This window comes from Macrotis lagotis, chromosome 1 (assembly GCF_037893015.1).
Source record: "Macrotis lagotis isolate mMagLag1 chromosome 1, bilby.v1.9.chrom.fasta, whole genome shotgun sequence".
In the NCBI taxonomy this organism is placed as follows: Eukaryota; Metazoa; Chordata; class Mammalia; order Peramelemorphia; family Peramelidae; genus Macrotis; species Macrotis lagotis.
Genome location: NC_133658.1, coordinates 401,921,993 through 401,948,196, shown reverse-complemented (window position 1 = coordinate 401,948,196; position 26,204 = coordinate 401,921,993). Strand labels below are relative to the sequence as shown.

The 26,204-nt window shown below is 37.9% G+C and overlaps 1 protein-coding gene across 2 annotated transcripts in view; it reads left to right on the top strand.

Moving 5' to 3' along the window:
- Positions 1-20,669, top strand: part of ARHGEF37 (Rho guanine nucleotide exchange factor 37) — an 81,957-nt gene extending 61,288 nt beyond the window's left edge. The window contains exons 7-13 of one of the 2 annotated variants that reach the window (XM_074212662.1): positions 1,112-1,216; positions 1,836-1,946; positions 2,802-3,131; positions 6,240-6,368; positions 8,306-8,501; positions 9,966-10,120; positions 16,124-20,667. In XM_074212662.1, coding sequence (XP_074068763.1) covers positions 1,112-1,216; positions 1,836-1,946; positions 2,802-3,131; positions 6,240-6,368; positions 8,306-8,501; positions 9,966-10,120; positions 16,124-16,357 — 1,260 coding nt within the window. In that variant the 3' untranslated portion in view covers positions 16,358-20,667. Of the gene's footprint in view, positions 1-1,111; positions 1,217-1,835; positions 1,947-2,801; positions 3,132-6,239; positions 6,369-8,305; positions 8,502-9,965; positions 10,121-16,123 lie in introns of both variants that reach the window. The other variant, XM_074212663.1, reaches the window with a different exon arrangement.
- The last annotated feature ends 5,535 nt before the right edge of the window (positions 20,670-26,204 follow it).

The following is a 26,204-nucleotide window of genomic DNA, read 5'->3' as shown; positions in this document are numbered from 1 at the left end:
TGGTTGAATGGTTTAACTGTTTTCATGAACTCCCATTCTGAATAGGTGACTGAAAGTCCCAAATTTAGTTTGTAAAATAGATTTCCTCTCCAGCTTATTGACTTAAAAGTTTTCAGTGAATGGATTCTGTTGCCTACCGAGGAAAATTCTAACATCCTGGCTTTCAAGATTTTCCAAATCTAAGACTACTTTTTAGCCTTTTCTTATCCTAAATGCTAACCCATGCACATATAAAAACCTCTTGCCAAAGTGAACTCTTACTGTCTCCTCTCTATGTCATAGATTCTTATTCAACTGCTGAAGTTTAAGGTCTAACTCAGATCCCATTCCTTCCATAAAATCTTCCCTGACCCCTATAGTTTGATACTGACTTCTTCTTTTTTGAATTTCACAGAGTCCTTCATTTCACACCTATTCTTAATCAATTATAGTACAGCCTTTGTAAGTTCCATATGGGCAAAAATTGTCTTTTTCAAACTTAGTATTTCTCCAAAACATAGTATTCTATACATTTGTTGTTGTTCAGTTGTTCAGCTATGTCTGACTTCATGACCTCATGGACCATACCTTCTGTGGAATTTTCTTGGCTGTTTTCTGGGGCTGAAGTGATTTGCTGTTTCTTTCTCCAGTTGATTAAGACAAGCAGAAACAAAGTGACTTGCCCAGGGTAACACATCTATTAAGTGTCTGATGCTGAATTTGAACTCAGGTCTTCCTGACTCTAGATCCAGCATTTTTTCCATTGAACCATCCTGCCCGTAGTAGTAGCAGTAGTAGTAGTAGTAGTAGTAGTAGTAGTAGTAGTAGTAGTAGCTTAAATAAGGCATAATGAATACAGTTCTGGAACTGGAGTCAAGAAATCTGGATTCCAATCCTGTCCCCAGTACTTACTAGCTCTGGGACCATAGAGGAATTATTTTACCTCCTTCTGAAGCTATTTCCTTTTCTGTAAAATGGAAGTATTAATATTTGTAGTTTCTACCTTACTGAATTGCTATAAAACTCAGATGAAGTAACATGTGTAAAATGCTTTGCAAAATCTCAAAGTGCTGTACAACCATCAGTTGTTATTATTATTATTGAAATATAATTTTCACCATTTGGATTTTAGACTGAAGACAGGGAGTTTGATGACTTGGAGGAGAAGTTCCACTGGGTGGCATTGTGTGTGAATGAACTGAAGAGCAATGTGGCATCTTACCTGGAGAATTTGGAGGTAACTGTTCTACATGCCAAATAAGATCCTCAGGGCCCCACACATCATCATAATCCAGAAAGCTCAAAGGTAGGACAGGTGATGGAAGGTGAATGCTACGGAACTACATGGTCCTGTAAAGTAGTGTCAGGGGCTTGCAAGTTGATGAGGCATACAAAGAACAGCAAAAAAATCCATTTGCTGTTTTTAAAATTATGTTGAGGACAAGAGGAGCATCCAAGCTGAATGAGGGCCCCTGCCTAAGGATGATGATGAAATAATGACAGAATGACTAAATTCTTATTCTGTCTCTTTTCTTTATTAAAGGGAATGGGCCTCCTGGGTTCAATTTCTGAGGCCATTTTAGAACCTCTGAGCCTGTCTCAGTTGGTGAGCAGATTCAAATCGATGCAGATTCGGGGAATTTACATTGGTCAATAGCTGTCCTTGAGGGATCCTGTTGGAGCCCAATCTGGAATCATGTCTATTTTCTTACCATTCCTTTCTTTGTCCATTTAATTCTTAGCTTCCCCCCCCCCCCTTACTAACATATTCTGGAGGGCAGGATGCCTATGATCCTTTTTCAGCTTATGTTTGTGGATTCTCATTACTTTGTGTAATGTCTCTTATTCTGACCTAGACTTTCCTCAGGATCAAACCACATGAATGTGATCTGGAGATGGAAGGTGGAGCTATCCAGCAGTTTTGCTGCCTTATGAGAAACTTGCATTTTCTGGTCTTTTTGGAATTTGTAAGTTCCCTTGTTTCTTCCTCAGGTAGATGATAGAGTCTGTGGAATAAGGGTTCTTCCAGTGTGTGAAGTCCAGGACTAGCATGAGCTTCCAGGGTGGAGAGATATTTCTGGATCATTCTAGACTAAGTGTGGAAGGAGAGGGAGGAGCATACCTTCCTCAGTCCTTCCTTGTCTTTCTTGATCTTGGTCATTTCTTTTTTTTTGAACCATAAACAGTTTTCTTTCCACCCCATAGTGAGACATACATGCAAAAAGAAGATAATTCCTGCTTTCAGAAAACTTACATTCTGAAAGGAGAAGATAGCACAGAAAAGGGAGCAAAAGAGGTAGGGGAGGTACCCAGACATGGGAGGCAAGGTGGAGTGAACCTAAGGGAGGAGTAACCATCACTGGGATTCTCAAATCAAGCTTCCAGGGAAGAACCCACCTAAATTTCATTATCTAATATTTATGTTACATATTTTATAAAGTATCATAAAATTCAAAAAACACCATGAAAAGTGTGATCTTATTATTAGAAGTAGTTGTTGTTAGAGTAATTGTTCTAAGGATGATCATCAGACACTCACTGTGTCTGTCTGTGAACTGTAAAGCCTGGGGAAGGAATTTATATAATGAGAATTTACTGATAGTCTTTTTTTAGACTGGAGAGGAGTTTTAAAAACAGACTCATTTTTGTAGTGTCAGTCAGCTTTGGTTCTGTCTCAAATCAGGAAGTTGGCTACTATGCCCTCTTTTATTTGTTCTCCTATATGACAGTTCTTAAAGACTTGAGATAGCTCCCCAATTCCTACCTAGCTGGTACATTCCAAGATATGGCAGGATCTCTTGAATGATGCTTCTCTCTCATAGAAGCAGCGATTGGAAAGGTTAGTGTACCACCCACTGGTCCACCTGTCCAAAGCCCTGCTGGGGCCTCAGAATCTGATCAAGAAGCGTCTGGACAAACTGCTGGACTTTGAGCGGATAGAAGAGAAGCTGGCCGAAATGGCCAGCTTGACCTACGAAGAAGAAGGCACCAGGCATACATACCAGGCCCTGAACTCTCTACTGGTGTCTGAGCTTCCTCAGTTTAACCAAGTGGCCACACAGTGGCTGGGTCAGATCTTACACTCACTCATGGCCCTCCAGAGGGATCTTGCCCAACAAGTGTTGCAGAGGGCGGAAGAAGAGCTAGCTCAGGTAAGGAAGGCCTCCAGACCTTTGGATTCTGAGCAAGAACTGAAAAGAGCTGCCCATCTACCGTACCCTATGTGATTCTTTGGAATACTTAACTAACTCTCAGATAGAAGGATAGAAGTGACCATGACCTAATTTTCTTCTTTTGTCCCTGCTTTTCAGGGATATTCCCAGCTGATAAGTCTTAAGAACAGGATGAATATCTGAAACTGTTTATGCCATGCCCCTAAAAAGGAAAGGAGGAGGCCATCTCCATCCTGGGGAAAAGTTAGTGATTAACAGACAAGGGAGTCAGCAATGACAAGCAAGAACAAATGAGGTGGGGCTTTGAAGATAGCCAAGCACAGGGTTCCAGGGATCCAAAAGCAAGCTTAGAACTGAACAGAGATTAAAATCAGAAGTTTTAGAGATAACTGATTTCAGAGGGCTAGACAGGAAAGGAAAATATCATCAGAGTTTGGAAGTCAAGCCTGAGGTGGGGTATTCCCACTTGGAATTGTTTAAGGAAAAAATACAGAAGGAAAGTGCATACTTTTTATTTGTTAACAGTTTGCTGCTTACACAGGCCCATCTGCAGTCTACCTGACACTTTATACCACTACCCTCCACTCCCTCTTAATCCTAATCATTCCTGTGATGACCAGGATACAAAATCCTCTCCTTCCCCCAAAGTGCTCTATAACTTTTAGACACAAAGAAGGTTATGTGTTTGGGGCGGGGGGGGATAATAGAAGTAGGAGAATCTTTTGAACTTTGTAAGCTAAGAATTTTTGTACATTCAGAACTGTGATTTCATCAGCCTGGGTGAACTTACACTGTAGAAATTTCTCCACACATACTGGCCAGTAAGTCATCTGTAACTTCTAGCTTTAGAGAGGTGCAGGGGTGAGGCAAGGTGAGGAGAGGTTAAGTGACCAGTTAATATATATCGGCAAGAAGATTGAACCCAAATCTTCTGGACCATTCTGGCCCCCTATCCATCATGCCACATTGTCTTTCTAAGACCTCTGTCACTTATCCAAGTGTTAACATAAAACTTTAAGATATTTAGAATATTTTAACATATATGTTTTGTATACATATAAATACCATAAACATTAGATAAATTCAAGGATGACAAATCCAGCTTAGATTTTTTTGAGGGAAGCTAAGGTGCTTGAGAGTAGGGATATCTCTAATCTTTGAGGCTGATGTCATGGAGGCTAACCATAATCTTTCACAGCACACACATCTTTTGATACCTCTTGACTGAACTGAAAGAATAAGAGCTGATCCTAATAGTATTTTAGGTTTGTCTCATCTCATTCTAATGACTTATTATCCCAGGCCCATGCACATGGGTACTTGGATACTTCAAAAGAGCCACGATTTCATTGGCATCCATACCTATGTATGCCATAGTTCTGCCCTTATTTAGGACATGATTGAATGAGTTGCTTCAGTTACAGAACACTGGGCCCTCTGGTGGCCAACTGCCCACACTCAGCGAGTTTGGGCCTCAGGTGAGAGGGATGTGGTTGGGAGGACCTGCTGGAAGTTCATGCTCGGTGGTGTCTCCTTCAAGAACTCAAGGTCATGTCTCCATGTCAGAAGGAGAGGACTTTAGTGTCTGTAGGTCTTTGCTTTAGCAATTTCAGTATAAATAAATGGCCAGACTTTTGGCTGAAGTGTGAATATGCGTTCTTTGCTCAAAGGTGCACTGTGTTAGAGAACTTTTGAGTTCGCTTTAAGATGTATGGTTCTCGGGGTGGCTAGGTGGCACAGTGGATAGAGCACCGGCCCTGCAGTCAGGAATACCTGAGTTCAAGTCCAGCCTCAGACACTTAATAATTACCTAGCTGTGTGGACTTAGGCAAGCCACTTAACCCCATTTGCCTTGCAAAAACCTAAAAAAAAAAAAGATGTATGGTTCTCTAGCTAGAGTTTTGAGGTTGCCTGGCATTTGATACTGGCCATGGAGGGAAGGAAAAAGGTATTGGATTCTTGTAGGGGGAAAGGGACAACTTTTAGACGTGAACAGATTTCACATTCAACCCCTTTTCCCAGTGGGTTGGGATATCTGAATGGTCTCTGGTTTGTGGAATATTTCCAAGCTCTACGTGTAGAGTATGGAAAGCTATCGTAATTAAAAAAACTTGACAACTTTGTCTCTCTTCTACATTTGATCAATGGATAACAATCTTATTGTATCTGTTAAAAGTTCTATACTGGAAAACTCAGTTCCCTCCATTAACCCAAGCTCATCTTTTCAATGAGGGCCATTGACTTTTTTTTTTGGAATCAGAATTTATTTATTTTTAATTTTTTTTTTTTTTGCAAGGCAATGGGGTTAAATGATTTGCCCAAGATCACACAGCTAGGTAATTATTAAGTGTCTGAGGTCAAATTTGAACTCAGGTCCTCCTGACTCCAGGGCCAGTGCTCTATCCACTGCGCCACCTAGCTGCCCCTGGAATCAGAAATTATAACCATTTACTATCATTATCATCTTGTTTTTGTTGTTTAGTCTTTTTAGTTGTATATGACTCTTTGTGATTTTCTTTTTTCTGTTTTGCTTTTTGTTTTTTTGCAAGGCAATGGGGTAAGTGACTTGCCCAGGGTCATACAGATAAGTAAGTATTAACTGTCTGAGGCAGAATTTGAACCCAGATCCTCCTGACTACAGAACTGATGCATTGCACTTCCTCACTGCCCCTATCACTGTATCCTACCTAGCCAATAGGAGACAACTGGGTGACTCAGTGAATAGAGCACTGGATCTGGAGTCAAGAAAAACCTGAATTCAGATTTGATACCAAACACTTTTATGTGACCCCAGGCAAGACACCTCTTTTCCTGTTTGCCTTAATCCACTGGAGAAGGAAATGGTAAACTATTCCAGTATCTTTGCCAAGAAAATCCCAAATAGGGTTTCAAAGAATCAGACATGACTGAAAACGATCAACAATAACAATACCGGTCAATAGGTTACTTGCTTAGAACTTAGAAAGTGATTTGTCAAATAAGCAATAATTTTGCAAACATTGCATGGGACAAGCCTGTTTTCATTCTTTTCCCTACTCTAATTCATCCTTTTCTGACTAGTCTCTGACTTCAGTTTCTTTTCCCCAGCTGCCCCACAGCCATGTTTCTGAATCTGACTTCAAGAAGCTGATGGAAGACACATTAGGCAAGACCAGTGCCCAGCTTCACTACTTCCGCCAGAGCTTTGAGAAGGTGTTGCCAGTTCCAATAACACAAGTAAGTGTTCCCAGCGGCTCTGCGCTCTGCCCTCTCCCCACATCCCAATACTTTTTTTTAGGTTTTTGCAAGGCAAATGGGGTTAAGTGGGTTGCCCAAGGCCACACAGCTAGGTAGCTAGGTAATTATTAAGTGTCTGAGACTGGATTTGACTTAGGTACTCCTGACTCCAGGGCTGGTGCTTTATCCACTATGCCACCTAGCCGCCCCACACCCCAATACTTTTAACACACATGGGCTATGTCTGAAATAGAAACAAACTAATATTTATTGGTTGTAAAAGCAGTATTTCACCACCCTAATTGAACACTTTAGGTTTTATTTTCCATCTTGGAGTTTTGCTGATTCTGTGAGGATTTTCTTTTTTCTTTTTTTTTTTTAAAGATTTTATTTATTTTGAGTTTTACAATTTTTCCCCTAAACCTACTTCCCTCCCCCATCCCCCCACAGAAAGCAGTTTGCCAGTCTTTACATTGTTTCCATGGTATATATTGATCTAAATTGAATGTGATGAGAGAGAAATCATATCCTTAGTATTTCTTTTTTTTCTTTCTTTTCTTTTTTTTAGATTTTTCAAGGAAATGGGGTTAAGTGGCTTGCCCAAGGCAACATAGCTAGGTAATTATTAAGTGTCTGAGGTCAGATTTGAACCCAGGTATTCCTGACTCCAAGGCCGGTGCTCTATCCACTGCGGCACCTAGCCACCCTTGAAATCATATCCTTAGGGAAGAAATAAACAGTATAGAGATAGCAAGATCAGGCAATAAAACATCAGTTTTTTCTTTTCTAAATTAAAGTTAATAGTCCTTAGTCATTGTTCAAACTCCACAGTTCTTTCTCTGGATACAGATGGTATTCTCCATTGCAGACAGCCCCAAATTGTCCCTGATTGTTGCACTAATGGAATGAGCAAGTCCATCAAGGTTGATCATCACCCTCATGTTGCTGTTAGGGTGTACAGTGTTTTTCTGGTTCTGCTCATCTGACTCAGCATCAGTTCATGCAAATCCTTCCAGTTTTCCCTGAATTCCCATCCCTCCTGGTTTCTAATAGAACAATAGTGTTCCATCATATACATATACCACAGTTTGCTAAGCCATTCACCAATTGAAAGGAAATTTACTTGATTTCCAATTCTTTGCCACCACAAATAGGGCTGCTCTGAATATTTTTGTACAAGTGATGTTTTTACCCTTTTTAATCATCTCTTCAGGGTATAGACCCAGTAGTAGTATTGCTGGATCAAAGGGTATGCACATTGTTGTTGCCCTTTGGGCATAGTTCCAAATTGCTCTCCAGAAAGGTTGGATGAGTTCTGTGAGGATTTTCACAAAAATTATATCACTTAGTCGACTAGGTAGTAGAGTGGGTAGAGCACTGACCCTGGAGTCAGGACTTAAATTCAAATGTTATTGCAGACATCTATTAGCTATGTGACTCTGGGTGAATCATTTAATCCTGATTGCCTCCAAAATTGGAATTAGAAAGCTTAAACTAATGAAACTTTGGAAATGAAGCTTAAACTAAAGGACTGTTAAGCTACTTCTTTTTCTCTTCCAAGATTCTGGCATCTAAGTCTTGCTCCTCATTTTATAAATGTGGAACCTAAGGCTGAGAAAGGAGTAAATAATTTGCTGAAGGTCACTTAGTGAATGAAGATGGGCTAGAATGAAAACCTAATTTTCAACACATGACTTTTCACACTCTATCAGTGGTTGGGTTTGCCTGAGAATGAGGAAGCATATTTAATTCAGTATAAAGAAATCTTCCTCATGAGGAGATTCCTTTTGGAAGTAGTGAGTTCCTCTCAAGTAAAGCTCTTTACTGATCAGGTTGAATGCTCAGGAATAGGTTGGATTTGGTGTCTTCTGGGGGTGTCCCTTCCAACTGGAATGTTGGGTGATTCTATGACTCATCACAATTTCTCTTTTGCCTAGGTCCTCCACCCTGTGGCAGAGAGACAGGTTCAGAACCTTGTGAGCAAGTATGGCCCTAGTAAGATCTACCAGGTGACGAGTAACATCAGTGGGAGTGGAAATCTGGCTCTGACCCTTCAGAGAGGGCAGATTGTGGCTCTTCTTCAAGACAGGGATACCAAAGGCAATACTAATCGTTGGCTGGTGGACACTGGAGGTATGTACACAGGAACCAGGAAAGTATCTCTGCCATCTCTGGGAAAAATCTGCAAACCATTCTACTGATGGGGGGAAAACACTGTTCTGTGGAACAACCAATGAATCATGTCAACCATTTCACATAAGGACTAATAGAATAAACACATTGTTTTGTGGTTTTTTTTCTGGAGAAGAAAAAGTTTAAAAGAGCACATGATCGGTGTTCTAATATTTAAGAGATTGTCTTGGAGAAAAGATATAGAAATAGAAGTATTAACATCTCAATTTATCTTTCAGTTTAAGGTTTATAAAGCACTTTACACTCATTATCTCATTTTAATCATCACAACAATTATCTCTATTTTATCAATGAGGAAATGGAGGTTAAGAAATCTAGGTTACCAGACAAGTAAACCTCAGAGATTATCTCTGAATCCAGTTTTTCATGATGCCAAGTCTGACATGATTTACTTGACCAAGCTTATTATTATTGAATTATTAAATTTGTTCTGCTGGGTTCCAGCAGATAAAATTAGGAACAACAGGTAGTCCTTTGAAGAAGGTAGCTTTCAGCTGAAAATAAAGCATTGATTCCCAACAGTCAGAACTGTCTAGCAACAGCATGTGCCGCCCTGTGAGGCTTCAGAAATGTTCAAGGAGCAGCTAAATGTTTACTCTTCAGGAGTGCTCAAGAGGAGATTGGTTGGACATGGTTGGACAATGTAACTGACCTCTTGGGTCTAAGGCAACTCTTAGATTGCCAGGCTCATTGGTCAATGCGAAGTGAGTCCCATCCCATATGTGCTGGAGTCCTCCATTTCAGGCCTTTGTGTTAAAAAAGTTGGCATGAGACTCCCATTTGGGGTGGTAATTGCAGTTGTATCAGATGTGAGTACCAGTGCTTTTGTCTGAAGTATATTTGGAGTGCTTGGGCAAAGCTTCAGAATGCCCTGTGGTTAATCCACAGGCTTTGTCTTATGTTCATACTCAGAGAGCCTTTCTTTGGGGAAATGAACTTATTTTATTGTCCTGTCCTCTTCTTAAAGGTGACTGGATTCAAAAGAGGGGAAATTCCTAGTCAGGGGGTGGGCACTCAGGACTGTGGGTCAGAACTGATCTGTAAGCACAGAGTATGAGGTGGCATAGATTTTCAGTCCTTCAGCTTCAGTCATTTATATAATTTATAACCACTTTACTTGATTTCCCCAATAGTCAGTAGTGACCTTTCTCCTTGCACCACATAGTATTTTATTCTTCTTTTTAGCTTCATTCACAAATATCTGCATTATATCTAAACTCTTTCCTATAATATAAGCTACATGAAGGCAGATACTCTATTTTATCTGAACTTGTACTTCCCCACAGGAAGTACAGTGTTTTCTCCACTTCATAAATTTTTGTTGAATGAAGGAAACTGGAAATTTGTTTATCCCCACCAGAGAACCAACTACCCATCTCAGAAAAATTTCCATGTGCATTGCAGGCTACCGAGGATATGTGCCAGCTGGAAAACTGGAGCCCTATCAGGTGGTCCCACATGAGGAGTCCAGCATGCAGGCAGGGTCTGGCGATGGTTTTAGGTTCCCTCCAGCAGAGGTACCCAGGGCATCAGCCCATGCTGTCCCACCTGTTTTTCAGGTAGGTTTGAAAAAGAGGAAATAGTTCTTGAACATAAATGTTTCTATTTTCTCCTTTGCCAGAGAGAGAGCTCAAAATGCTTTAAAATTTTTAATAATGCTGTTCTATATTAGTTTCATTTCCTAATAATTTATACCCTTTCCTCCATTACCCTTCTCTTATAAAAAAAGACTACAGGGAAGAAAAATCAAAGCAACACATTGGTCAGGTCTGACAACATAGTTGTCATTCCATCCTATGCTGGCTATCTGTATCTGGAGAGATGGCTAACTCAGAGCTTGAGAGTTCAAATAAACATTCTCTTTAATAGAAATATATTTGAATATTCCCCAGGAACAAGCTGTCTTCAAGACAGTTGGAAGGTATTACCCTGTAGTAAAAACATTTGACAAGGAAGCTCCCTAACATCTTAAAAACTCTCTGCCAAAGTCCCCAAAATCACTTTCCTATTCTTCTTGCCCAGTGGTCCACCAGTGAATGAAATCAATTCATCTGGAGGTAGTTAGTTCAAATTGCTTCCAATTTATTTCATAGTTTCTTAGCTCACTGAAGTCCCTGGTAATGTCATTGGGGGAACAGGGATGAGTAATTCATACCATGCCAGTTCCACCAAGATCCTGGTCCACAAGGCCTGACCCCTCTGCTGAAAGATGGGAGGGATGTTTCATCAACAGTCCTTCGAAGTCATAATTGTTCACTGCATCAATCAATTTTTTTTAATGCCTTTCAGTGTTGCTTTCCTCTTCTTTATGGTGGTTATCTTTATTGTTGTCTTGATTTTCTTTATTTCTTTCTGTAGAAGTTTTGGTAAAGTTTCCCATGTTATTCTGCATTTTTTCATAGTTATTATTTCTTGTGGCATAATATTCTATTAGATTCATATGAATGGGCTTTTATCCTGGTTCTTCTTCTACCATTCCTACAACTACTCCCCAGCCTCCTTTGCAGATCATTTTCTCTGTCCTTTCCCTAACTGTGAGTGTATCAGAAGGCAATGTGTTGGGCTCTCTTTTGTTTTCTCTTAATACTCTCTTGTGATCACATCAGTTCCCATGGGTTCAATCATTATCTCTTTGTAGATGATTCCAAAATTTATAAATTCAGCTCTTAGTCTCTCTCTCCTGAGTTCTTATTCTATATCATGACCTTTCTATAACTTAAACTAAATATACCCAAAGTGGAACTCATTTTTCATTCCCAATTCATTCCTCTTTTGAACAACTCTATTATTGCCATCATCCTTATACAAATTTTCATACATGGTGACCTCCTTGACACTTTCCTCTTGATCACCCTACACACCTTACCAATTCCATCTCCATAGCATCTTTCACATAGGTCACCCATGTAGCACCAATCTATTTCAGTACCTCAGCATCTCTTATATAGATCATTACAATAACCTCCTAATTGGTCTATGTGCTTTAAGTCTCTCCCCTATTCATTCTATCCTCCTCATAGGTATCTAGCCCTTTCAAGGGTCTGATATTCCTTTCCTGACCTATTTCCAAATCCTTATCCCTCCACTTACCATCTGGGAGCCTTGGAAAAGTCATTCACTCCTTTGGTCCTTTTTTTATCTCTAAAATGAGAGGGTTGGACTAGATTAGTATTCTGGGATTATTTTAAACTTTAAATTTATGATCCTAGGGTTCCAGTAATATTTAAACTGTGATGGAAACAAAAACAGGAAACTCACAAATAATGAAGAGTATATGATTATATTAAAGACAGAAGAAGCCTTTGATAAAGTACATCATCTTAATATTTTTAATTTAAAATACAAGAAAATAAGACAGAAAAGTGTGTATTTGAAGCCTTGAGTTAATGTTCTATATTTTGGTAAAAACTAGATGTACAGTCACACTAAAAACAGGCATAAAATCAATCACTTATGAATCAAAAAGCCTTTTTAAAGATCTTTCAATGTGCCAGGCATTTTTCTGGGGCTACAAAGACAAAAGTCCTTCAAGGAGTTTACATTCTAACAGAGAGGGCAATATGTACCTAGATAAGTGTACATATAATAAAAGGTGGTTTGGTTCCTAATAGGGAGAGTACTAGTGAAAGAGGGGAATCAGAAAAGGTTTCATGTAGAAAGTGGTCCTTGACCCTAAAGGAAATTTTGTGTACTGGGGAATGCTAGTGCAAAAATATAGAGATGGTAGTGGGGTCTTCTGTGGGTAGAAGGGAGGGTAAACTAATGTGGTTGATCTCAGTTATGTGGAGGGAAGCAATGTATAAAAAAGATGGTTATGAGTACCAGGAAAGATTTTAAATAACAAGCAGAGGCACTGTAAAAATAAGGAGGCACTGGAATTTAATGTAGGTAATGCTTTAGGAAAATCATTTTGGTAGCTATGTGGAGGATGGATTGGATTGAGGAGAGACTTGAGATAGGAACCCCATTTAGGAGGTTGTGGGAATAAGCTTAAATAAAGGGCATGAATTAGAGTGATCACTCTGTGAGTAGCAAGAATCTAATTTAATCTAATGGAAGATTAATTGAGCAAATATAAATGACAAGATTTGTCAGGTTATTTGATATGTGGGATGAGTGAGCTTGAAGAATCAAGAAAAAACTGCCCAGAGGGATGATCTGGTTCATTGTTAGGTTAAACAAATATAATAAAAATGTGAATACTTTCCAGACTGATTTAAAGATTGAACATAACACCAGTCAAAATATTCATAGATTATTTTTAGGGGGATGGGGAGAGGTTTGATTTAGGCCTTTGATTTTTGTCAGTCTAGAGGAAATCAACAATAGAGAAACAAGACAGCTAAAATATTGACAGCAAATAGAGCAAAAAAAAGGCTAAAATCTAGAACCTATTGAAGCTGTATGTTGGGTACATAAACTTGTCTTGAGTGCTTTACTGATTTTGTGTGTGTGTGTATAAAACTAATGATGAAACTAGCTTTACCAAAGCAGATCAGCAACAGCTCTGCAATTTATAGTCTTGTGATATGCCAGGAGCAATGTTAGGTGACTTTTCCAAGGTCATATAAACCATCAGACATCAGAGACGGATCTTGAACCCAGGTCTTTCTGACTCTGAGGACAAGTTTCTATTCACTGTGCAATTCTGCCTCTCAGGTTATTTTTTGCTCAAATCCCTGATAAAATTCATATGGAATCCTAGATAAGAAAGAATGTCAAGACAAGCAATAAAAAAGAAATGATCATAAGAGACCTATCTGACCAAATGTGTAATGTACACTAGAGCAAGAGTTATTAAAAACCCTGGTATAAGAGAAAACAAACAGATTGGTTGAACAGAAGAAAGAACACCCCCCCCCGGGTATATACACATATAATCATGTGTTCACATGTATGTATGTATATATATGTAAATATATTAAATCACTTTGAGTATATGTATTCACATATATTTTGAAAGGACATATACTATATTTAGAATACTCTATGTTTTGATCTATTTAGCTAATATATATGTATGTAGAGGGATACATATGTATAGGTTTATGTTTAACAAAAACATGTTTTGAGGGGCGGCTAGGTGACGTAGTGGATAAAGCACCAGCCTTGGAGTCAGGAGTACCTGGGTTCAAATCCGGTCTCAGACACTTAATAATTACCTAGCTGTGTGGCTTTGGGCAAGCCACTTAACCTCATTTGCCTTGCAAAAATCTAAAAAAAACCCCATGAAATACCTTAAAAATGAATGAATATTTAATAAAAAAGTATTAGGAAAATTGAATACTAAAAACTAGGTTTGGATCCCTTCTACTATACATGGAAAAAAAATCTAAATTTTTTTAAATGTAGAATTCTAGGCTCAGGCATGGTAAACAAAAACACCAATCAAGCAAATGGAAGAAAGTATTGGAGACAATATTAATGCACTTGACTATATAAAAATAACAGAATTCTAAACAACAAAAACTAACATCTCTAACATTAAAAAAACAGACTTGTAACAATATTTGTGGCAAATCTATTAGACAAATAATTGACAACTAGAATCAATAGTACCTGTATATGGGATCCCTAGAATTTTCTAGGCAACTCCACTTATCACAGGCATTCATGTTAACTTTGCCTATAGCATTCAAATATTCAGTTTGGTCACTTGAGCAATCCCAGTCAAATGGACTGAAACCCCTTCCTTGGATAGCTGATTGTCCAGGGATGCCCTGTTATAAGAGGGTAACTAGGTGTGCAGTGAATAGAGTGCAGTCAGTAAGATTGATCTTGTTGAGTTCAAATCCATCCTCAAACACTAGCACATCACTTCACCCTGTTTGCCTCAGTTTTCTCATCTATAAAATGAGTTGGAGAAGGAAATGACCAGCCACTCCAGTGTCTTTGCCAAGAAAATTCCAAAGAGTCAGTCACAGCTGAAATTACTGAACAACAAAAGCCCTGATAAGAACTTTTCACAAGTACAGAATGGAGTTTATCAATTCATAGATAAAATGCAGTATCAATATATCAATTAATAATCAACAAATATTAAGTACCTGTTCTATACCAGGCACTACCAGCTAGGTATGGCAATAAGCCATCTATTGATTTATATTTATGCTTTCTCTTCTGATAGAATGTAAACTTTGAGGGAACTATTCCATTTTTTTGTTTTTGAATCCCTAGCTTCTAGCAAAGCCCAGACACAGAGTAGGCATTTAATAAATGTCAAATGAGTCATTTTTTGATTCCTCACACAGAAGTTCTCCACACTAATGATATTATTAAATTCCATAAATACAGGTAAGTGCATATACAGCACATATGTTTGAGTGTAACATACATGTACTATGCATATACACATGTATATAGGATAGGGTCTGGATTTGTGAGTGAATGAGCACAGGAAAATTTTGGGTGAGGGTATTCCCTCTAACAGTGCACATCAACACCTTCTTTCTCAATTTATAGACTTAGAGAATTATCTACAGCAGAGAACTCAAACGTACCTGGGTTATCCTTGTAACACTTCTGAGTAAGGCCTGAATCAGATTAAAATTTAATTGGAAAATGTTTAACAAAATAAATAAAAATGCAGTAGAAAATAGATTATGTTAATATATGATTTTCAGATGATTATATATGGTTTACTATTTTATTTGAGCTTGACATCACTGGTCTAGAGCCCTGAAAAAGTAAACAACTTGACCAGGATGACATAGTCAACAAGTGTTATAAGGCAGGATTTGAATACAACACACACACACACACACACACACACGAACACAGTCCCTCTCCTTCTTTTCCTCCTCCCCATATACCCAGTCTCTGGCCATGATCAGGATTTAATAGATGCCATATCTTCTGACACAGACCTGAGGATTTCCAATGGGTTTTTTTTGCTTGCCTAGGGAATATCAAACTTCCCATTCAAGGATGGTCAGGTATGAATTAAAACTAAGGCTTAAACAGAAAAGACATTGGAAGAAAAAGGAAAATCAGCTATGAGTATGAATCTGGGTTGGATGAACCATTGTCTTCTTGACACTAAGGAATGAATAATGATAGCAAGGTCCCCATCCTTGGAAGTATTTAAGTAAAAACTGGACTGCCATTGGTTTCTTGTAGCTCTAATAGTCTCTGATTCTTTGAGAATTGATCTCTGAATTAGAGAAAAAGCTAGATATAATGTCAGATTCCTCATTAAACATGAGAATGGCAGTGAGAAATGCAGAGTTGAGACAGGGGCCAGCAGAGAGAATTGGTGAAATCTGAAGATCCTAGGAATAATGGCTGAGAGCTAGAAGGGACCGTGGAATCCATCTGGTATAACATTTTTATTTTACAGATAAATAAACTGAGGTGCAGAGAAATGAGATAATTTGCTTAAAGGTTATAAGTGGCAGAACCAGCCTCAGGTTTTCTTACTTCAAATGGAATGCTCTTTTCACTATACCACAGTCTCCCAAGTCAATGATGGCAAAAAATTAATTTGAACAGCTTTGCTTCAATTTATTCTTGGATTATGATGTCTTCCTTGATCTCTTTGTTTTCTTACCATTTGTCTTTAGGTGGTAGCTGCATACCCATTTGCAGCCAGGAGCAGCCATGAAGTGAGCCTCCAGGTAGGGCAGCCTGTAATGGTCCTAGAGAGGCAGGACAAGAAGGGGAACCCAGAATGGAGCTTCGTTGAAGTGAATGGACAGAGGGGTTATGTGCCCTCCAACTTCCTGGTCCCCATTCCAAGCCCTGCACCCTGGGGTTGGAGTTTACCCCCTTCTGATAACCCCCTATCACACATGTAATAGAAGGAATGGGAGGGAGACTGTAAAGGATTTTCAGTCAGACAGTGGGATGCTCTCAAAGCATAACACAGGGCTGGATGGGTATGAGACAAGACAACAAGAAAATAAAACAAATCTGTTAGGTATCATCTCCACTGCTGCCAAGGAAGTGGAGTGAAGGGTGAGGGGCATGGATGTCTGGATGACCTTCCTGTTTCCACTATTCCTTCCATTACTTCAGAAGAAGGGGAGTCAGTGTGCTTGGAATGTTAGGTAAAGTGAGTAATGCAAAGGGTGAGTACTCCAGAATGTCTCTCCAGGAGCCTTTATAGGCAGAGAGAGAAGGTCTATGAACACCTGGTCTGCTGACTTGGAGTCACACATTGCAAGAGGTAACATATGAGAGAAAGGTATTGCAAAGCTTTGGAAAGAATGCTGATGTGGTATTAGAAGATTTGAGTATGAATTCTACCTCTCCCAGTTTCTATATATGTGATTGGGTAAGTCAGTTATCCCTTCTGGGCCTCAGGTTCTTCATCTATAAAATGAAGGGGTTGATGGCCTCTCAAGTTCCTTTCAGTCTCAAACCTGTGATATGATGATCTTAGCATGAAACTCATAGCCCACAAAATATAAATGTGATGGCTTCTTGATTGGATGCCTACCTAGCAAGTCTTCCTTTAGTTTTTCCTTTGGAAAACAGGCATAATACTGATTCTTCTCTTACCTTTAGTCTTATTGTGAAGATGATTTTGGGAACCCTCTCAGAGAGTGAAGCTATAACTGTACATACCAGATGGGAGCATTGATCCCCCAGGAGGGATGGGCAGGAGAGGTCTGTGCCTAGGTTGATTGGTCTGCAGTTTCTCAGTGTGCATGAGAGAAAATGCCCAACATATAATATGCACTTAATACAAGCTTGTTTGATTTTTATTTAATGAGCATCTGGAGACATATTATATTAAAAAACAACCTGGAGTCAGGAAGACCTGAGTTCAGAACTAATCTCAAACACTTAATAGCTTTGTAACCTTGGATGAGTCGCTTAATTCCATTTGCCTTTATTTTCCTCAATTGTACATTGGAGCTAATAGTAGCACTTGCCTCCTAAGATTGTGAAAATGAAATGAGACTATTTGTAAAGTGCTTAGAATAGTGCCTGTAGCATAGTAAGCATTATATAAACACTATTTATTATTATTTATTATAATAATAATAATAATAATTATTATTATTATTATTAGTAGTAGTAGTATGTTAGCTATCTAGAGATGATTTGGGAAACCCTAGAGGTTTCCTGTTTATTGGTTGGATTTGTATGAGGTTGGATTTGCACTTCAGTGATCATGGCTAGACAATTTATGATTTTTTTAGCAAATTTTTTCTTAAATATGAAATAAAATTAGAATTCAAATTATAAATGTAACACATATTTGATGATTGTTTCAGGGAAAGTTTGCCACTTTGGAGGAGGGGGTAGGGCAGGATTCGGTTTCAGATAGCCACTCATGTCCCAAAGCTAACCTAGACAATCAAAAAAAAAAGTGCTCCTGATCAACCAATTCTTCAAAAATAATTTGTCTAGATTGGGAGAGATCATGCATATTTTTCATGCTGGCTAGAATTTTGGGGCCAATCTCTGCTCTTAGATAAAGTTAGTTCACACGTCCCTTTCACCAGCCCCAAATTCACTTTACCTAACATTTCAAGCACACTGACTTCCCTTCTTCTGAAGTAATGGAAGGAATAGTGGAAACAGGAAGGTCATCCATACAATGACCAGCTTTTGTCCCATTTAGCTCTGATCTAGTCTAGGTAACTTTTGAAAAGTTACTGCTGAAAATATGATGTCAAAGGCCAGACTAAAATGGGACCTGTTAGTCTAGGGTAACCTGAAGATGTGCTCTTTGTTGAATTTATTTTATGAAGATCTGATTGAGTTGAATTTTTTTTTAATTAGAAATATCAAAGGTCATGAAAGATGCCTGGAGGGTCTACATTTTCCACATAGGGGAAATAAAAGTTGCTTCATAGCTTGTAGTAAACACTTCTTTTTTTTTTTAGAGCATTGTAGTATCAGTACTATTGTTTGTGTTAGTCAATAAACATTTATATTAAGTGCCTACTATGTGCAGGTACTGTGCTAAGCTATTAATACTAATAGTTCAATACTATTAGAATTTTTGGGGAAAGTCAGTCAGGGTTAAGTGACTTGCCCAGCATCACACAGCTAGTAACTGTTAGGTGTGTGAGACCAGATTTGAACTCAGATCTTCCTGACTCTACCACCTAGCCATCCCAGTTATTAGTATTAATGATAATTTTGAGGGAAATGGGAGTTCAGACCTGTGATTTCATCTGTGTATGAAACTCTTAGTATAGATTTGCCTCCTATGACTAGTGTGGATCTTGCTCACTCCAAGGCTGATCCCCTCTTCAATAGACCAGTCTCATTCTCAATAATAATAATAATGATAATAATAATAATAATGATAATAATTCATATTTCCATAGCACTTTATGGTTTACATTGCACTTTCTTCCCAACATTGAGCTAGAAGCAGTTTTAAGTATTATTCCCATTTTAGAGTTGAAGAAGCTGAGGCTCAGAATGGTATATTGACATCTCTAGGATCACATAAATAGCAGATTGGGGACTCTGACCCCTGCTCTAGTGATTCCTCTCCCCACCAAGGCCCTGCCCCTCTTAACCCGGGCTGAAGCTTCCACATCAGCCACCAGAGGGCGATGGACCCACGCCTAACCAGCTAGACCAAACAATGAGGCTGGGCAGTTCCAGGCTCTGGACAGCACCTTGCACCTGCACGTGCCACCAGGGGGTCCTGCGAGAGATGAGGACAAAGGAGCCTGCTCCTGGGACCGTGTCACCAACCTGGGACGAGCTGGAAGGGAGAACTGTCCTCAACGGGACAAGCCAAAGGTGAAGTGGCCAGAGCTTGGGTCCGAAAGTGGCCCTATGGCTGGGGGCTGCCCTGGCCATTCTGGGGCCGCTCAGCCATGGCACAGCTTCGGGGACCCCAGGGGAGGTTAGCCAGCACGACTGGGCTCCCCTGAGGTCTTCTGTCTTAGAAGAGACCTATAGCTCACTTTCCCTTGCCTTCTTGTCTCTACCTTCTCTCTTTTCCTGCGTCCTGCTCACCTTGGCCTCTTAAATGACCCGCGGATTCCTTGTTCTGATGAACTACTGGATCAGATGAAGATTTGTTAGATTTTGAGCTAGCAGAGGGGAGAGCTGGGGATGGGTCGGTCCTCAGGTGAATTTAGAGGACCTAGTAGAATGTGCCTTTGTATGGAGCCAGAGCCATTAATTGCAGGGTGGCATATTTATTATTCTGTATTTTAAAATTGGCAACGTGTCTTAGTATTATTTGTTTTCCAGGTCTTGAGTCCTAAAGGGCTGATTAGGCTCTAGGATAGGAGACTTGGAATGGAAGAAACCAAATGCTTTTTGGGGCGATCTTATACAAACCAAAACCAAAAAGAGTTTAGATTTTCTGACTGTTTATTTCCTCTGATGTTGTTGTTACTGACCTGTGTGCCATATCTGGGGACCTGGAATATCAAACTTGTATATACTGTTTGTATTTAGTAAAGGGATTTGATTTTTTTTAATTATTTGCCTAATTGATTTAATTGCTCTGCATCAGAGGTTCTTAACCTTGGGTCCATTAACTTGGATAGGGGAAAAACTATATCTTCAGGAGAATTGGTTTTCTTTTTTATTTTATACATTAAAAAATATTATTCTGAGAATAACTGCCAAATTGCCAAATGAGGTCATGACACAAAAAGTCCATTAAGAACCTCTGCTCTAGATCATGAATTCACCTTTAGGGCCAGTGTGTTCATGGCCTAAGAATGTGCCTTCCTATAGACTTAGAATCATCGCACTGTGATATATTTATTACTTGGTAATCAGATGCATTATAATATGTTATGCTATTTGATTTCTGAATCTGGAACTTAAAAAGGACCATTTCTATTTATTCCTACGAGAGAGAAGATACATCCAGTTTTGTCCCTCCCTGTGATCTATTTATCTTCTTTGTGACTCAACTTCCTGCCCTAGGAAATGGGAAAAATGATACCTATATTACAGGAATATAGAAATGAAGGAGAATGTGATGGAAAAACAAACTGGATGTTGGCTATGTAGAAAATTAAGCATTACTTGAAATAAAAAACTTAACTGTATGAAAATTTGTTTTACTTTTTTTTCTTACCAGCACTGGGCTACTGGAATTAAATAACTTTACTGAGCTTCATTATTTATTGAGGGCTTTAGTATAGGTATAACTCTTCGGGGAAAAAACAAATACCTCTAGAATTAAAGGTAATTTTAAGAGACCATCAGTTCCATTGCATTTATTTTATTTTATTTTATTCTTTAGATGAGAAAGTCCAGGGAGAGGAAATAAATTTGCATTGGGTCACAGAGCTCTAAACAGTTCCCTTCCTGTCTTCAGGACAGTCATGAAGGAAAACAGGTGTAATAGATAGGATCAAATGAATTTTGACTGCTATAATACTTTTCATAATCCATAGTTTGTTTTTCTATATAAAAATGTCTCTATTATTTAAGACTTTTAAACTTACAAAAGCTAACCTAAGAAATTAATTTATCTTGCTTCTAAAAATATATAAAGGGAAAGCATATGCCTTAAAGTTATACTCCTTGGCTATTGAAAAAATAACTTCTGTTTAGTTCTTATCCACTGTTACTTATACAGTCTTTACCTAGTTACCCTATATTGCCTTATGCCAAACTTTTGGGAAAATTGCTCCCTGTTTTCTAAAATTGTAATGCCAATGTAGTTTAGCATTGCAAATTACTAATGAAGTAGTTTTTTCATTTTCTCTTTCTTTCTTTCTTTCTTTCTTTCTTTCTTTCTTTCTTTCTTCCTTCCTTCCTTCCTTCCTTCCTTCCTTCCTTCCTTCCTTCCTTCCTTCCTTTCTTTCTTTCTTTCTTTCTTTCTTTCTTTCTTTCTTTCTTTCTTTCTTTCTTTCTTTCTTTCTTTCTTTCTTTCTCATCCTAGTTTCTACAGACAACAAATTTCTGAATCCTAATCAGGTAATAAGATGAGACTTTGGATACTATGCTCTCCATCTCATTTAGCCCTTCACTATCCTAAAATATCTATTGGAAACATTGTTAAAGCAAAGGGACCTTTCTGGATTAAAAAAGGAAAAGTTGGACCTATTATTTTAGCCTCTTTATCTCTTCTTTCCCTCTAGCCATTATTGATGTTGGTGCCTCATCCAGAATGCTACTAACCTGTCTTTGGTGTCATAAGCCTCCTGAGACATCTAGGAGTTACCAAACTCCACTAGGTGATCTGAGACCACAGGTCTCTGTGCTACTCAGATGACTGGTGCAGAGCCAACTTGAGACACAGATCTCCAGTCCTCCAGAGGGCTGGACCCACAGGTCTAATTCCAGCCCTCCAGAGACCTCTACTGGCTATATAGAATGTCATTCAATTAGCCTCATTAGACTATAGAATTTTCTTTTGCTTTATTTCTTCCCTCCCCAGGTGTAGTGGTTCATGGATTTTTAAAAATCACTTATTTAGAGGTTAATTGCTATTAATTGTAAGAAGTAATAGGGATGGGGATAGGGAATCAGTCTAGGTAGATAGAGAACCTGGATTTTGAACCTGTTTTGAATGATTATTGTATAACTGAAGGCAAGTTTCTTAACCTTCCTGGACTTCCTCTTTAAAATATGATCACTTCTGAGGTACCTTCAAGCTCTAGTTCTGTGATCTTGTAATTTGATTAATTTACATTTTTCATTTCTATCTTATTTGGTAAAAAGAGCAGTACGACAATTCAATGTGTTATGAAACGTCGGAAGTTTCAAAGGAGAAGGACATTCTGGGTCAAATATTTAGCAGGAAGGTAGAGATTAGAAAGTCTTAGGGAGAAAGGGACAGAACTTTTTTTAAAGTCATTTATTTTTCTTATTACATGTAGAGATGGGGTTCAACATTTATTTTTTGTAAAATTTTCTCTATCCCTCCCTTCTACCCCCCCTCCCCAAGACAGAAAGCAATCTGATAAAAATTATACATGAACAAATATATTTCCATATTAGGCATACTATGAAAGAAGAATCAGAATAAAAGGGAAAAACAATGAGAAAAAATAGTATACTTTGATCTGCATTCAAACTGTAGTTCTTTCTACCAATATGATTGGCATTTTCTATCACATGTTTTAGAATTGTATCTGTATGATATAACTATGATGAGAAAAGTTAAGTCTATCATAAATGATCACACAATGTTGTTGTTACTGTGTAAAATGTTGTTATGGTTCTGCTCACTTCATTCAGTATCAGATCAGTAAATCTTTCCAGGTTTTTCTGAAATCTGCCTGTTCACCATTTCTTATGGAACAAAAGTGTTCCATTATATTCATACTACACAACTTGTTCTACCATTCACCAATAAATGAGCATCCCCTCAATTTCCAATTCTTTACCACCATAAAAATAGTTACTATAAATATTTTTGTACATGTGGGTCTTTTCTCCTTTCTATGATCTTTTTGGGACACAGATTTAGAAAGGGATAGTTTCTTATGGATTTTTTCCTGGTATCAAGATCTGGGGAAAATTTGAGTTGGTTAGAAGATCAGGGGAGCTGCTACTGAGGCTCTTGTTATCTTGTACTGGGTCCATGGGTATGATTTGCCCTCCCTCACCTTGACTACTAGGATATGTATTTTCATCCCTATTTTACAGATGAAGAAAGTGAGATTCAGAGACTCACTTGACTTGCCAGTGACGAAACAGGTAGAAAACATCAAAGTTAAAATTTGAACTCAGATTTCCTCATTGTAAATCCAGTACTTTCTGCAGAGTATTGTGCTACCTCCTCCCTCCCTCTCTTTTCATCTCTTTCCAAATGAGAGATGGGACACAAGATAGGAGTCTTGATGAAGAGGTAAGAGAAAGAAAGTTCCCTTGCATTGGTTAGTAGCTGGGAGTTAATGGGTTCCAGAAGGCAAAGGAGGAGTCCTTTGCCAACCAATTTTCCAGAGAGAGAGAGAAAGAGCTGACCTTACAGTAAGGAATACCTAGCTACCTCTCTCACATATGCTAGCTGTATGACCCTGGTCAAGTCATTCCAACTCTATGATAGATATTTATGATAGATAAATCTTCATGGGAATATGGATAAACATCTACAGATATGCTTCACTGAATTAAAATTAATTTCTGTGCAAAATACATATAATTAGAAGGAAAAAATAGCAAATTGGGAAAAAACTGATGGAAAATATAGCAGATAAAAAGCTTGATATCTAAAACATAATAAACTGTTGTCACATTGGCAATTAACTACCAGTTCATGATATAAATAAATGATCATAGGACACAAACAGATCATTTTCAAAAAGAGGAAATAGAAATTACTAATAATCACTTGAAAAAATATTTGACTTCTCTAATCAAATAATATAGATAAAAGCAACAATGAGGTACTACTTCTCACCCATCAAAAAGGCAAAAAAAAATGGAAAGAATGACACAATGCTGGCAGGAATAGGGGGAAACTAGGTATCCTCAGTCATTGCTGGTAGAATTGAAAATTTATAGAATATTTTCAGAGGGGCAGCTAGGTGGCGCTGTGGATAAAGCACCGGCCCTGGAGTCAGGAGTACCTGGGTTCAAATCTGGTCTCAGACACTTAATAATTACCTAGCTATGTGGCCTTGGGCAAGCCACTTAACCCCATTTGCCTTGCAAAAACCTAAAAAAAAAAAAAAGAATATTTTCAGAGAACAATCTGGAAATTTGCTGAAGTCACAAAAATAAACAGATCTCTACACTCTGAAAAAGTTGTTAAATATTTAAAGGCCTATTTCTTTAAAGTTTTTCACAATAGCCTTTCATGAAATTGGAAAACACATATTCTCTCTCTCTCTCTCTCCAGAAACAGAAAAAATATAATGGAAATCTATAATGCAATTAAAAGAACCCATAGGGCAGCTAGATGGGGCAGTGGATAGAGCATCAACTCTAGAGTCAGGAGGACCTGAGATCAAATCTGGCCTCAGACACTTACTAATTGCCTAGTTGTGTGACCTTGGGCAAGTCACTTAATTTATAAAAAGAAAAAAAAATAAAAAACAACCCATCAAAGAATCTAGAGAGATCTTTGTGAAATTACATAAAGAAAAGAGCAGAACCAGAAGAAGGTATTGCACATTAAAACAACCATTTTGAGGGTGCAGAGAGTTGAAGGATGTGCAAACTATAATATAGGTAACTACTAAAACAGAGCAATCTGCATCCTAGTTTTAAGAGTTGCTTGGAGTCAATGAAACAAGAACTTTACCTAGGTACTTACAGTCAATGTGTCTCAGAAAAAAGACTTGAAACAGATTTTCTTGAGTCTGAAACTCTGCTATGGCAATGGTCTTCAAATTTTTAAAAATTATACACATAAAACAAAATTTAAATTAAGCAAATTGTACTTAGTGAGCAAAAGAATTATCATTATCTCTAATATGTGTATATTAATTTATTTGTAAATTATATACACATATCCACAGTCTCAGTTTTGATAATCTGCCATACTTCATTTCTGACATATTCATTTTCATCATTGTTATTATAGTGTTAGAAATATTAGCTATAGGAAGAAGACAAGAAGAAAAATTAAGGAAATAAGCATGGGTATAAAAACAAAATTAAAAGTTTTTTCAGATGATATGACAGTTTACTTAGAAAACTCGTCAACAAAAAAATAATTGAAACAATAACTTTAGCAATATTGAAAGATATAAAATAAGCCCATACCAGCCATCGCCATTTCTGTATATTGCCAACAAAATTCAGCAGGAAGAGAAAGAGAAATCCCCTTTTAAATAACTACCAAAGAACCCCAAAAGCATCTACCTTCTAAAACATACACATGAATTGCATGCATTATAGCTATAATATAATCTTTACTCAAATTGAGTTCTAAGTAGTTTGGAGAAATAGAAATTGTTCATGGGTAAACTAAAGCAATATAAAAAAGAGACAATATTACCTAAATTAATTTTGGGGGGGACATTCCAGTAAGAAACAAAAACTGAAAACAAAAACAAAAAAGCAAAGGATTACTTATTATATAGAGAGAAAAAATAAAATTCATCTGAAGAAGCAAAAGTCAAGAATTTCAAGGGAATTAATAAAAAAGAGGCAGGAAGGAAGAAGGACTTGAACAATACCAGATCTCAAACTATACTATGAAGAAATAATCATCAGAATTATTTTGCACTGGATAAGAAATTGAGATATCAGTGCAACAGACTAGGTACACAATATACAGAAGCAAATGACCACAGGAAGCAGGTATTTTGATAAATACAAAAATTCCAGCTATAGGGGCAAGAACTCAATGTTCAACAAAAACTGTTGGTAATGGGGCAGCTAGGTGCCATATTGGATAAAGCACTGTCCCTGGAGTCAGGAGTACCTGGGTTCAAATCCAGTCTCAGACACTTAATAATTACCTAGCTGTGTGGCCTTGGGCAAGCCACTTAAACCCCGTTTGCCTTGCAAAAACCTAAAAAACAAAAAACAAAAAAAAACTGTTGGTAAACCTGTAAAATGATAGGGCAGATTCTAGGCATAGACCCATGCTTCACACTTTATATCATGTTCTAATTGGGTATATGATGTAGACCTAAAGGATGATATTAACAAATTAGAGAAATAAGGTAGGAAAAAAATCTACCAAATCTACAAATAGTGAAGAAGAGCTAATTACTAAATAAGGGATAAAGATGATCATGGAAGATAATGAACAATTTGGGTTACATAAAATTAAAGAATTTTTACTCAAAC